Raw genomic sequence first — 14,327 nt, forward strand, 5'->3', positions numbered from 1 at the left:
TACAAAGTGAGTTCCAGGATAGCCAGGGCTACACAGAGAAGTCCTGTCTCAAAAAACAAACAAACAAACAAACAAACAAACAAACAAACCAACCTTTAAAACACTGCACTATGGAACTAGAGCGGTGGCAGAGTGGTTAAAGCTGCTCCCTACTCTTCCAGAGAACCCAGGCTGGTTCCCAGTACCCATGTCACCTCCAAAGGCAGCTCACAACCTATGACCCAGCACTGGGGGATTGTCGGCCTCTTCTGAACTCCACAGGCACATGCGCTCACATGTGCACATGCCCATACACAAACCCACATGATTTAGAATAAATCTTTTAGCCAGGCAGTGATGGCACCTGCCTTAAATCCCAGTATTTGGGAGGCAAAGGAAGATGGATCTCTGTGAGTTCAAGGACAGTCTGGTCTTCAGAGTAAGTTCCTGAACAACCAGAGCTACACAGGGAAAGCCTGTCTTGAAAAACAAGAAAACTAGTAATAATAGTAATTTTAAAAATCTTTATTAGTCGGGTGTGGTGACGCACGCCTTTAGTCCCAGCACTCGGGAGGCAGAGGCAGGCGGATTTCTGAGTTCGAGGTCAGCCTGGTCTACGGAGTGAGTTCCAGAACAGCCAGGGCTACAGAGAGAAACCCTGTCTCGAAAAACCAAAAACAAACAAACCCCAGCCTGCACTATCCCCCAATAAATCGCATGTGCTGGGTTTCTGAGGCTTTTCTCAATAGTTTAAATTATGTGTTAGGAATACCTATCAAACAGTGAGAAGTCACTCTCTCTCTTTCCAAAGTGAATTTCAACTACTTCAACATGTAAAGTGTTAGGAAAATAACAAGAGAATCAAGGAATCAAACGGGGCCCACTGAACTCTGGCTGTGTATAACTACAGTTATGCAGCCAACTGCTGGTGACTCTCTGATAGAAACAGTAAAGGAAAATAGCGAACTCAACCTTCTTCTTAAACTACCTTTTTTTTCTCCAACAGCTTCCTTAGGTTCACTGGCCTTTTTTCCATTTTTCCCGTTAGGAAAGTACTTTTCAAATCCTGTTAGAAAAGATAAAAAATATCTTCAAACTAAAATTCATCAGATTTTGTGCATATTATTATAAAGCTGCTGACACAGCACTAGAAATCATAATCTTCCTCTTGTAGAAATACATCAAAGTCTAAATAAATAATACAGTTCACAATCCGGCCGTGTCAATTCCACCAGCTGTAAGATGTTCTCTTCTAAGTGACATAATTTCCCCTGCTACCGGCAGACAGAAGCTGAAGTCAGGGTGTGGACAGAGCAGACAACAGCTAGTCACCCTGAGGTCAACCCTATGTACCCACATAGGAAGCCCCTCCTCCCAAGGCATGCACCATTAGCAACACACAGCACTAGAGTCAGACCTAAGGACTTACCTTTGGGAGGTCGAGAACAGAATCTTTGATAAGCAGCAATTACATCCCTCAGCAGAGAACGCCTGCTGCTTGCTGTCTGGACAGTAGCATACTGATAGAGCTGCAACATGACATTAAATGGGAGCATGAAGCTATTTTACAAAACAGAGGGGAAGGACCTCATTCTGACACCCTAAAGCCAGATGTGAACCTCCCTTTGGGCTTCATGTCACAAAGCTACTCTATGCTAGCAACAGAAGCAGGAGATAGGCAGTAACTACCCAAAAATCATGGGTGCTTCAAAGTCAGACACAAGCCTGGACACAGTCCACGCATAAAGACCTAAGGACACAGTCATTCACTTGGCAATGTTTATCTGATTTATAACACCCAAAAGACAACTTTAACCCAAACTGCTGTTTCCTGCTGACTCATTTTCAGGTACTTACCTGAAGTTACAAGCCAGTGCTGCTTATAAACAATGGTAACTTGATCTCACTTCTGTGATGAGAAAGGTCAGGGATAAATGTCACTGACAGTCCTTACACTAGCCAACTGCTAAAGCCCTTGCACACTGCTAGTGAGATGTAATGAATGACCAAACCATTTTGGAACACAGTTTGGCAAATCTCAACACGTTTAATATTGGAGGGCGTGAGGGCAGGGAGTGAGACAGTTTAGTGGTTGAAGACACTTGCCACCAAGACTGACCACCTAAGTTCAGTACACAGACTCACATAGAAGAAGGAGAAAACCAACTCCCACAAGTTGTCCTCTGACTTCAAGTGCTATGGATCACACATGTACACACACACACACACTCCAAATGTAAAAAAAAAAAAAAAGGTTAGCATAATACCAAAGGACCCAAGCAATTCCACTCCCTCCCCTTAAAAAACCTGATGAAATGACTATTCAAAAATATACACACGCTGGCAGTGGTAGCACACGCCTCTAGTCTCAGCACTCAGAATACAGATGCAGGCAGATCTCTGTGAGTTTGAGGTCAGCCTGGTCTACAGAGTTTCAGGAGAGCCAGAGCTACACAAAGAAACCCTGTCTAGAAAAACAGCAACAACAACAAAATACACACAAGCTCACAGCTACATAATTCATAATAGTAAAAATGCTACTGATTCAAATGGTCATCAGCTACTAAATGAACAGACAGGAAGTGGTAATGCACTCACTACCTGGAATGCTTTGAATATGCTTGGCCAAGGGAGTGGCACTATTTGGGGGTGTGGCCTTGTTGGAGTAGGTGTGTCACTGTGGGCATGGGTTTTAATACCCTAGTCCTAGCTGCCTGGAAGTCAGTATTCTGCTAGCAGCCTTCAGATGAAGATGCAGAACTTTCAGCTCTGCCTGCACCATGTCTGCCTGGACACTGTCATGCTCCTGCCTTGATGATAATGGACTGATCTCTGAACCTGTAAGCCAGTCACAATTAAATGTTGTCCCTATAAGAGTTACCTTGGGCCGGGCGTGGTGGCGCACGCCTTTAATCCCAGCACTCGGGAGGCAGAGGCAGGTGGATTTCTGAGTTCGAGGCCAGCCTGGTCTACAAAGTGAGTTCCAGGACAGCCAGGGCTACACAGAGAAACCCTGTCTCGAAAAACCAAAAAAAAAAAAGAGTTACCTTGGTCATGGTGTCTGTTCACGGCAGTATAGCCCTAAGACAGAAGTTGGTACCTGGGACTGGAGTATTGCTGTGACAGGCCTGTCCATGCTTTCATCTGGAAGAGTGTGGATTTGGGGAATTTGGATTTGGAAAGCAGTGGAATGCTTTACATGGGGCTTAATGGGCCATCCTAGTAGGAATATGGAAGACTTTGTTACTGAGTGATTTGAAGTGTGCAGACCCGGCCCAAGAGGATTCAATGGACAGCTATTTTTCCATAGGTGGCCTAGAGACTGTTTTTGTGGTGTTTGGGGAAGAATGTGGCTGCTTTGTGTCCTTGTCTGAAGAGTCTGCCTGAGGCTAAGGTAAAGAGATTTATATTAATTTCATTGACAAATGAAGTCTCAAAAAAGTCCAGCAGGCTTTGTGCTATGGTTAAGTCTCATGAAGAGCATTTTGAACAAGCATAGCAAGCTTAGAAAACGAAAATATGGGGCTGGCGAGATGGCTCAGTGGTTAAAAGTGCCGACTGCTCTTCCGAAGGTTCTGAGTTCAAATCCCAGCAACCACATGGTGGTTCACAACCATCCGTAACGAAATCTGATGCCCTCTTCTGGAGTATCTGAGGACAGCTATAGTGTACTTACATATAATAAATAAATAAATCTGAAAAAAAAAAAAAAGAAGAAGAAGAAACTGGGCTGGAGAGATGGCTCAGAGGTTAGGAGCACTGACTGCTCTTCCAGAAGTCCTGAGTTCAAATCCCAGCAACCACATAGTGGCTCACAACTATCTGTAATGGGATATGATCCCCTCTTATCAAAGATAACGACAGTACTTATATAGATTAAATAAATTAAAAAAAGAAAACGAAAATATAAAATATATGGTTGGAGTATTAAAGTGGCATCAGGAAGTGAAATAGAGCTGAATCCTGTGTTCAGGATATTAAATTGAATTAAGGGAGTAATGACTTTGCGGATAGATCCTACCCAGCTACATTTAGATCCAGGCATGGTGGTACACATATTTAATTCCAGGAGATAAAGCCAAGCAGTTCTCTAAGTTCACAGCCAGCCTAGAACACAGCAAGTTCTAGGTGAAGAAAAGCTTAAGTCCAGGCTTGGTAGGTAACACTTTTAATTCCAGTGCTTAGGAGACAGGTATGCAGAGCTCTGAGTTCAAAGTCAGTTTATGGAGTAAGTTCCAGGACAGCCAAGCTCAGGTTGTGAAGGAATTGGAAAACAGAAAGCTAGAGATAATGTAATAGAGCAAGGGGGCCATGTTCCAGCTCTAGCAAGCAGCAGAACTTGACAGCTTTGGCCATGTGGCTCTGGTCTCTAAAAGTTCAGAATAGAAGGAACTACTGGGACAATTGATGCTGAAGCTAAGAAATTAGCGGTGCTTAAGAAGAGACCAGCATCACTGAGGTGACATCTTTTGGGAAGTGTTTTCTGAGAGCACAAAGAAGCTGTGTTTCAGATACAGCCAATGCTGCACCTCATGCTGCAGCTGGACTTGGTAATGTGTTAAGGGTCACCCAGGTGGTACTGGTTTTGAAGACATGAAGGGGTCATGAAGAGCAGGTGAGGCTCGTTACTGTGAGAGGCCATGGAAGGCCACTGGTAAAGGTGCAGCCTTAGTTGTAGTTGATGCCCAGAACTGAAAGGGTCATGTAAAGGAGTTGAGGTTTGGCACCATGAAGAGAGCCTCTGAGAGGCTATTGGTGAAGCCTAGTTGTAACAGAACGCCCTAGTGTACTGGAGATGACAGTACCATGTGATGATCACCAAGAACAGCAGCGAAGTGGAGTGGATCAACCTGAGCTTAGAGTGCTACAGAGGGCAGAGCTGGAGATGTGATGCCAGCCCTTCGGAGGATACCCCGACACTGAAACAAGAAGCTGTAATGTTGAAGTTGTCTTGGTGACCCAAAGATGTTAAAGATACCACAGCTCTGGGATACGTGCTGAGGAAAGCTGCTAAGAGGGAGTGGAACCAGCTCAGGAGAAAGTTTGTTGCAGTCAACAAAGATGAAAAAGGAGCTGGAGATCTGAGAACCACTTTGACATCAATCGTGGAGATGTTTGTAGTTTGCCCAGCTGGTTTCCTGTCTTGCCTTGGGGATTACAGTTAAGTGATTGGATGAATCTCAGAAGCGACTTTGAACTTTGGACTAAACATTGTTGAGACTGCTATAGACTACAGGGACTTTGGAAGTTGGACAAAATTTACTTTTTTATTATGCTATGACTAGGCATGACCCCCTTAGATTCATGTGTTTGAACAAGCCTATGGGGACCAGGGAGTGGAAATGTGATGGTTTGAATATGTTTGGTCAAGTGAGTGGCACTATTTGGAGGTGTGGCCTTGTTGGAGTAGGTGTGTCACTGTGGGTATGGGCTTTAATACCCTAGTCCTAGTTGCTGCTGTAAGTCAGTATTCTGCTAGCAGCCTTCAGATGAAGACGTAGAACTCTCAGCTCTGACTGCACCATGCCTGCCTGGACACTGCCATGTTCCTGCCTTGATAATGGACTAAACCTCTGAACCTGTAAGCCAACCCCAACTAAATGTTGTTCTTATAAGAGTTACCTTGGTCATGGTGTCTATTCACAGCAGTAAAACCCTAACTAAGACACCACCTTCATATTACCTATAATGCGTAATACAAGGGAACTGTTCTCTAAGTTGTTATAGGAACGACACTGTATTTTCCAGGAGGAAAGTTTCTCCATGTTCAATGCTCTCAATTCAAAGTACTGATGTGGAGGGTTAGCTGTAGAGAAACGTAGACAGCACAGAAGCGAAGGGACACTTCTTCATGTCACAACACATGACAAGTCTCTTCAGCTTGGTATGGAACCAGACACATAAGTTACACTACACAAATACTGTCACCTCCAAATGCCATATTGGGGGCTGGAGTGTTTAATGCCCTCTGGGGACTGAGGATGTAGCAGTTGGAGTGGTTGTCTAGAATGTACAAGCCCTGGGTTTGATGCCCCAATACCACGAATAAACCAGGCCTGGGCCAACACCCAGGAAACAGAGGCAGGAGGATAACATGTTCAAGGCTATCCTGGGCTATATACATTCTGTACAGCAAAGAAATGTTCAGGTGTCCCTCCACAAGGGGTATACATCACGCACAGGCATACCAATTAGCTGTAGCTGTCCAAATGAGGACTTGTGTCTCAGTGTTCACTGGTGACGCACAGGGACAACCGTCCCACTAAGGCCTTTTATGAGATTCAGTCTCACAAACTAGATCCCTGAGTCCAATGTCCACTGACTATAAAAGGGAAGGAATCAGACAAGCAAGGTAAGACGGGAAAATGGTCAAACACTGAACACATGGTCTACAGCAGGGCAGTACCTGTATGGGTACAAACGATGAGGACTCCGATGCAGGGATGAGAAGTAAGCTTCCAAGTTAAGTGTCACACACGGGTACCCTCAGCCATCCTTACACATGGCTTCAACTCTCATATCCGCCAACCACTGGTGAAAAACACTCAGAAAACAATAACAACAACAACAACAACAAAACCAACCAAAAATTTACATGAGTTGGTGTTGTGGTGGATAATTGTAACCCCTACACTTGAGAGATGGGAGATAGGATCAGTAGTAGTTCAAGGCCAGCCTCAGCAATGAGGAATGTTTGAGGTCAATTTAGGGTTTTTTGTTGTTGTTTCCTGTGTGGGGAGAAGTTGGCTGGGTTGGGTTGGGGTCATTATTCATTGAATAGTAGGTAGGATATAAAGCCTATTTACTGACCGTTTACAACACATTAGGTACTGAAGTAATCTAGAGATGGGCGTATAGTCGAAGAACCAGCATGATTAGAAGGACCAGGTAGGAGATACAGGAGGCTAGCATGGGCTACTACACAGTAAGCCCTCATCGCAGAAATCCCCAAACAAAACATAAACAAACCAAAGCACAGAGGAGGGTGTGCATCCTTTGAGTTTGGTAAGGGTCCACGCATCCATCCCCTCCGGATACTGAAAGGCTGCTGTACTATGTACTATTAGTTTCTAAGTGAAGGGGCTGGACTAACCACCTCAAGGCCGCTGGACAGTAAGTGGTCAAGTCAGTGACCAAGGGACCAATCACATTCCTCAACCGCCATGCTATGTACCTCTGGGTAAAACCTGGGCTGGGCTGGCAGACTGCAAGAAGCTGTGTCATGGTCCTGCTAACAGCATCACTTCAATAAAATGCACCAGATAGGTAGTGTGTGGCCCTACACCAGCAGCCAAAGCCTCCGGATGGGCGCTGTTACGCAACTAACTACATAGGTCCTACCCTGAACAATATATATTTTGACACTAGTGATATTTGCCGATTTGTATTCAGGGTGCCAGCCACGGCCCCCTTGTTCAACACATAGGAAAGGGAGGTGCCACAGCCCTCTCTCTCCCCTCCAGCTCGCCGGTGCAGTCCACTAGTCTATCCTTTTCCAGTGCCACGAAAGCCAACGAGACCAAGGCAGCGAGGAGCAAAGCCAAGGCGTGACCTTCCCGGGCTCCGGGAGCCACTCTCCGCAGCGAGGTTCTCAGGGCCCCGGGGTCAAGAGAAACACCGCCCACGGGGACCAGGAGACTCAGGCCGTCACGCGTCCCGGGCCGGTGACCTTGACACCTGCGCCGGAGCCGGAAGCCGGGCCGGAGGGAGCAGCAGCGACGCGGGTACTCACCGTACGGAGGCAGGGCCGCCGGCCGGGACCCAGGCAGCCGCTGGGCACGAGCAGGGGAGGAAGGCCGCGACGGCAGCCGCCCCGGCTCCACAGCAGCAGGCAGCGGTGGGCCATGGTGGGCCCGGCCCGCTCTCGGGCGCGCGCAGGCACGGAGCCAAGGCGGGCGATCGGCGGCCCGCAGCTTTCGCGGCTTCCGCAGCTTATCGGTTCTCCGGGAACTGCACGCCACCGGCGCAGGAGACCCGCGACGGAACGCGAACCCACGCTCCACGCGTGCTCGCCAGGCTCCGCCTCGGCGTGCGGACGTCGACGTGCCCTCTAGGCGGCCGGCCACGCCCTCGGGTCCGGAGGGGGTGGGGGGGAAGGGACGCGTAACCGAGCTGGAGGCGGGAGCAAAGGGAAAGTGGGGCGGGGTGAAGGGCGTGGCCGGCCTATTAAAGAGCTGGAGGGGCGAGATTGGGTGGGGCCAAAGGAGGAGTGGCCGGGGGGTTAGGGCGGAGTTGGAAGACTGGGGAGGGGCGGAGCTAGAGATGGTAGCCAATGAGAACCTTGGAGACGAGGTCAAGGCGGGGGTAAAGCTGGTGGGAAGGGCAATGTGGGGGCGGGCAGGAGGCGGGACCGAAAGAGAATTGCTGCAGGTGAGGCGGGTCTGAGGGAAGGACGGAAGAAGGAAAGCAGGTGGGGCCAAATAAGCAGAGCCAGATTCGCGACCCGACCTTAAAGAGTTAACAGGAGGTTTAGCAAAAGCTCTATAGAAAAGAACCATTTTTCATTCAGGACTAGAGACCACTGTTTTGTTTTGTTTTGTTTTTTAAGGTTTATTTATTATATATAAATACACTGTAGCTGTCCTCAGACACCTCAGAAGAGGGCATCAGATGGATGGTTGTGAGCCACCATGTGGTTGGTGGGATTTGAACTCAGAGCAGTCAGTGCTCTTAATCACTGAGCCATCTCTCCAGCCCGAGACCACTGATTTTGTTTGACATTTTAGCATTCACTCTGACTACTCACCAAGTAGTTAACTGATTGCTCACGGACAGGCATGAGGCAAGTTCTGCAAAGGCCAAAAACACAGCCACTTTTCTTATTTTCTTCGGGTGTTTTGGGGACAGGCTTATAGCTGTGGCTGTCCTCAAACACTACTGTGAACTGAGGTTGGTTATGTTAAAGATTCTGCAGTGCTGATTGACTGGTCAGAACTAGCTGATCTGATCCTGAAGAGTTGGGTTGTTGCAACACCAGAGCCAAATTGGCTCGGGCTATGTTTAGTCCCTTTAATAACCCCAAGCATTATTCATCCTTGCGGCTAACCCAGCATCACCATGACTGAACTAAACCTAGTTGATATTTATAGAAAACTTCCACATGACTTGCATGTGTGGATGCCTCAATTCAATTCCCAGCACCACAAACAGGGGCGGGGGATGGGGGAGGGGAAGAAATTTCCTGTGCACAGTATTTTCAGGCTTATTTATCCAGACAACCATAGATCATAAGTAGCGAGAACTACAATATATACTTGCTAGCCACAGTAGAACAAAACTAGAAATCCGGATCAGAGAAAGACCAAAAGTAGGGCTGGGGCGATGACTCAGGGACAGGTTTCCATGTAGGATTTTTGTACATCTCTCCTTTGGTTTATCCTCCCTTAAACTTTCCCTTCACTACTATACCCTTTTGCCCCAGTCCCTGCTTTCACGTTGCTCTATTGTCTGTACAACCACCTTCCCTCAAAGCCTTTCTTTGTCCAGTTTCATGGCTGCCTTTCTGGTTTCCTAGCCTTAACCCTTGTTTACTCCCAAAGTGTACACATGTTTAACAGAGAAAATAGGGGCCACATACGAGGGAAAGCATACAGTAATTGTTTATCTGAGTCTGGATTACCTTGATTAATGTTTTCCAGTTCCATCCATTGTTTTTGTTTGTTAGCAACAGCATGCTTTTAACCAACCCGTGTGTCAAAAGGCAATCAAAAGTTAGGATTTTTTTTTTTTTTTTGAGACAGGGTTTCTCTGTATAGCCCTGGCTGTCCTGGAACTCACTTTGTAAACCAGGCTGGCCTCGAACTCAGAAATCCGCCTGCCTCTGCCTCCTGAGTGCTGGGATTAAAGGCATGCGCCACCACACCCGGCTAATTATTTTTAATATAAACAAAAATAATAAAGCATTTCATCTCACATAAAAATGTGTAGATGACGTGAGAGCTGTAAATACATCGATTTTTATTACACTTACTGGCTTATGCTAGGTCCATGTTCTCAGCTTCTACTCTAAGAAACTGAAGTAAGGCTTGGAGATGTGGCTTGGTTGAATGTAGCCATAGCTTACAGAAAGACTTGGGTCCCATCCCCCAGCGACTCACAAACCGGACATGACAGGTACACACCAGTAATCTCAGAACTGAGGAGGGAAAAGCCAAAGGGTCTGGACTGCAGGTCATCCTCAGCTTTGTGAGGGGGTTCGGATACAGGACTCCCAGAGATATAGGAGATGCGGTCTCAAATAAGTAAAGGAGCAAAAGAACAACAGAAAGATAAAACATAAAAGAAGATCCACAGGGACTGGAGAGATGGCTCCGCAGTAAAGAGCACTGGTTGCTCCTCCAAAGTTCCTGAGTTCAATTCCCAGCAACTACATGGTGGCTCACAACCCTTTGTAATGAGATCCAATGACCTCCTCTGGTGTGTCTGAAGACAGCAACAGTACACTCATATACATAGAATAAATAAAATAATCAATTGAAGAAAAAGGAGGAGGAGAAGGAAGAGGAGGAGGAGGAGGAGAAGGAGGAGGAGAAGGAGGAGATGATCCATAGAGCTGGGCATGGTAACACATACCTTTAATTTCAGCACTGGAGAAGCAGAGGCAGGTAGATAGCTGATTTCTGGGCCATCCTGGTCTACATAGTGAGTTCCTGGATAGCCAGGGCTGTACAGAAAAACCCTGTTCCACACCTCCAAAAAAATGCATAGAACTGATGAGTCTTTAATAAAAATAGTGGAACTGTGGGGCGTTGGTGGCGCACGCCTTTAATCCCAGCACTTGGGAGGCAGAGGCAGGCAGATTTCTGAGCTTGAGGCCAGCCTGGTCTACAAAGTGAGTTCCAGGACAACCAGGTCTATACAGAGAAACCCTGTCTGGAAACAAACAAACAAACAAACAAACAACCCACAAAAAACAAAAAGAAAGAAAGAAAGAGAAAAAAAATAGTGGAACTGACTACAATGGTAGAGTGGGCAGCCCAGTGGTAGAACACACACCTCTAACATGTTCACCCTTCTGGTTCCATCCCTAACATCACAAACATAAATAAATAAATGAATATAATTGGAAATGAAAGTGGGGTCATTACTAGGTCTACAAATGAAAATATTCTAAAAGAAAGAAATAATAGGGCCGGAGAGATGGCTCAGCGGTTAAGAGCACTAACTGCTCTTCCGAAGGTCCCAAGTTCAAATACCAGCAACCACATGTGGCTCACAAACATCTGTAATGAGATCTGATGCCCTCTTCTGGGGTGTCTGAAGACAGCTACAGTGTGCTTATATATAATAAATCTTAAAAAAAAAAAAAAAAAAAGAGAGAGAGAGAGAGAGAAAAGAAAAAAGAAAGACAAAAAACTCACCAAAATGATGGTAAAAAGTAAGGTCTAAACAGTCAAATACGCCGGGCGTGGTGGCGCACGCCTTTAATCCCAGCACTCGGAAGACTGAGGCAGGCGGATTTCTGAGTTCAAAGCCAGCCTGGTCTACAGAGTGAGTACCAGAACAAGTCCCTAGGACTAAAGGAATTTAAATAGAAACAAGTTTTCAATGGATTGCAAGAGATTGAAGCAGAAATTAAAAACATTGAAACTTGTAAGATTTCCTTATTGTGTGTTTCAGTGTTTTGCTTGCATGTTTGTCTGTGCATCACTGTGTTGCCAAAAGAGAGTGTTGGATCCCTCAGAACCGGAGTCCCAGACACCTGTGAGCCACCAGGAGCATGCAGGGAACCAAACTGGAGTCTCTGCAAGAGCAACAAGTGCTCTTACCCACTGAGCCAACTCTACAGCTGAAAGAAATTAAAAGCATTTGAAGAAAGAATCCAGGACCAGGTGAATTTTGTGGTAAATTCTACCAAGCAATTGAAAAAGGCATTAACTTTAAGCCAGGAGTGGGGGCACACACTTTTAATCCTAGCACTTGTGCTGAAGAAGCTAGTGAACTTCTGTGAGTTCGAAGCCAGCCTGGTCTACAGAGAGAGTTCTAGGACAGCCAGGGCTACACAAAGAAATCCTGAGTGGGTAGGGGACTGGGGGTAGGTAGGGAGGCGGGCATTAACTTTAATCTTTGACAGAGCCTTTCAAGAAGAGAAGAGAAAGGGATTCTCTAACTCTGTGAGAACAGTACTATGCTGGTACTAAAACCAGATGGATCCCAGAATAAAAAGAATAATCTTAGTTAGCATATCTTTTTTTTTTTTTTTTCGTTTTTCGAGACAGGGTTTCTGTGTATAGTCCTGGCTGTCCTGGAACTCACTCTGTAGACCAGGCTGGCACCTGGACAAAGCCGGGCGTGGTGGCGCACGCCTTTAATCCCAGCACTTGGGAGGCAGAGGCAGGCGGATTTCTGAGTTCAAGGCCAGCCTGGTCAACAAAGTGAGTGCCAGGACAGCCAGGGCTACACAGAGAAACCCTGTCTCGAAAAACCAAAAAAAAAAAAAAAAAAAAAAAAAAAAAAAAAAAGCCTGAACAAAATCCCAGAAAACTAAATATCAGATGTTATGTTTAAATATGTATGTACTCTTACATATTTAAAATACACATCATGACCAAGTGAGAAATTTACTTAGAAATGAAAAGTTGGTGGGGGAAAAATGTCAAATCAGTAAAATGATGAAAAAAAAAATGTACAACCATCTCGGTTGATAGAGACAACGTATTGGAAGCACATGTAGCCCCATTGCATGACAAAAATACTCAAAACACTAGGACTAAAAGGGACGTTGCTTAATTTGATTTAAGAAATAATTGAGCTGGGCGTGGTGGCACATGTCTTTAATCCTAGCACTTAGGAGGCAGAGGCAGGTAGATTTCTGAGTTCGAGGCCAGCCTGGTTACAGAGTGAGTTCCAGGACAGCCAGGGCTACACAGAGAAACCCTGTCTCGAAAAACAAAACAAAAAAAAAAAAAGAAAGAATTGTAGAAAACCCCCAGTTACCCTCAGAGGTGTAAGCCTGAAAGTCCCATGAGACATGACGTCATCTTTAGCATAACAGACACGGTCAGTTCTCTCAAAGGCAGTAAGTATGGGCAAGACGTGGAGAAACTGGAACTTCCAGGCATGACATGAGTGTAATCAGCGTTGCTGCTGTGGATAGATGTGAACTGTTCTTCCAGAAAATGGACGTAGTCGCTACGTGACAATATAGTGTCCGCAGTGCCCTCCCTAAGCATGTGCCTTGTTTTAGTTTGGGTTTTGTGGCTGTGAAGAAACACCATGTCTACCGTAATTCGTTGTTGTTGTTGTCGTTGTTGAGACAGGGTACCTCTGTGTAGTTCTGGCTCTCCTGGAACTCACTCTGTAGACCAGGCTGGCCTCGAACTCAAGATCTGTTTGCCTCTGAAGCCCAAGTGCTGGGATTAAAGCTGTGTGCCACCACTACCCGGTCAACTGCAAGTCTTACAAAGACAAACATTGCGATGGGGCTGACTTACAGTTTCAGAGGTTCACTCCATTTATCATCATGGTGGGGAGCATGGCAGCATCCAGGCAGACATGGTACTGGAGAAGGAGCTGAGAGTTCTACATCTTGATCCACAGGCAGCAGAAGTGACCGTGAGCCACATTGGGAGTAGCTTAAGCATATAAGACCTCAGAACCCACCTCCACAGTGACACACTTTCTCCAACAAAGCCACACCTCCTAATAGCGCCATTCCCTATGGCCAAGCATTCAAAAACACAAAACTATGGGAGTCATTTCTATTCAAACCACAACACGCCTCTTATGAGTTTATGTTGAATGTCAGCTGGACAGGGTCTAGAATCACCTGGGAGACACACCTCTGGGCACATCTGTGAGGAATCCATTCTAGAGTGGTGTAATTGAGAAGAGGGACACCCCCCCCAAGTGTAGGTGGCTCCATCCCATGGGTTGAGGGTCTTACACTGTGTGAAAAAGAAGACAGTGGGCTTAGAGACTAGAGACCACTCCCCGGCTAAGAGCTCCTCTTGCTTCTACAGAAAATCTGAGTTCCAAACACCCATGCAGTGGCTTAGAAGAGCAGTTCTTAATCTGTGGGTCACAACCCCTTTGGGAGAGGGGCAACAAGTGACCCTTTCACAAGGGTCACCTAAGACCGTCGAAAAACAGATTTATAACAGTAGCAGAATTATAGTTAAAACAGAGCAATGAAAATAATCTTATGGTTGGGGGTGGGGGTTCACCACAACATAAGAAACTATGAAAGAATCACAGTATTAGAAAAGTTGAGAACCCCTGGCTTAGAACCTTCTGTGACTTCCCCTCCAGTGAATCTGCGCCATCTTCTGGCCTCCTTGGACACTGCAGGCACGTGGTATACAGTTATACCAGGGGCAAAACACTCAGACAGCTGGGCATGGTGGTGC

General features: G+C 46.2%; 1 protein-coding gene across 1 annotated transcript in view; it reads right to left on the bottom strand.

Annotated features, from left to right (window-relative positions):
• Afg3l2 (AFG3 like matrix AAA peptidase subunit 2) overlaps positions 1-8,024 on the bottom strand; it is a 45,183-nt gene extending 37,159 nt beyond the window's left edge. The window contains exons 1-3 of the mRNA XM_085833482.1: positions 7,712-8,024; positions 1,409-1,508; positions 968-1,045 (exon numbers count right to left, since the gene is read on the bottom strand). Of these exons, the coding sequence (XP_085689608.1) occupies positions 968-1,045; positions 1,409-1,508; positions 7,712-7,825 (292 nt within the window). The 5' untranslated portion in view covers positions 7,826-8,024. The remainder of the gene's footprint in view (positions 1-967; positions 1,046-1,408; positions 1,509-7,711) is intronic.
• Positions 8,025-14,327: the final 6,303 nt, after the last annotated feature.

Source organism: Mus caroli, unplaced genomic scaffold, assembly GCF_978045245.1.
Source record: "Mus caroli unplaced genomic scaffold, Mus_caroli_1 scaffold_19, whole genome shotgun sequence".
Classification (NCBI taxonomy): Eukaryota; Metazoa; Chordata; class Mammalia; order Rodentia; family Muridae; genus Mus; species Mus caroli.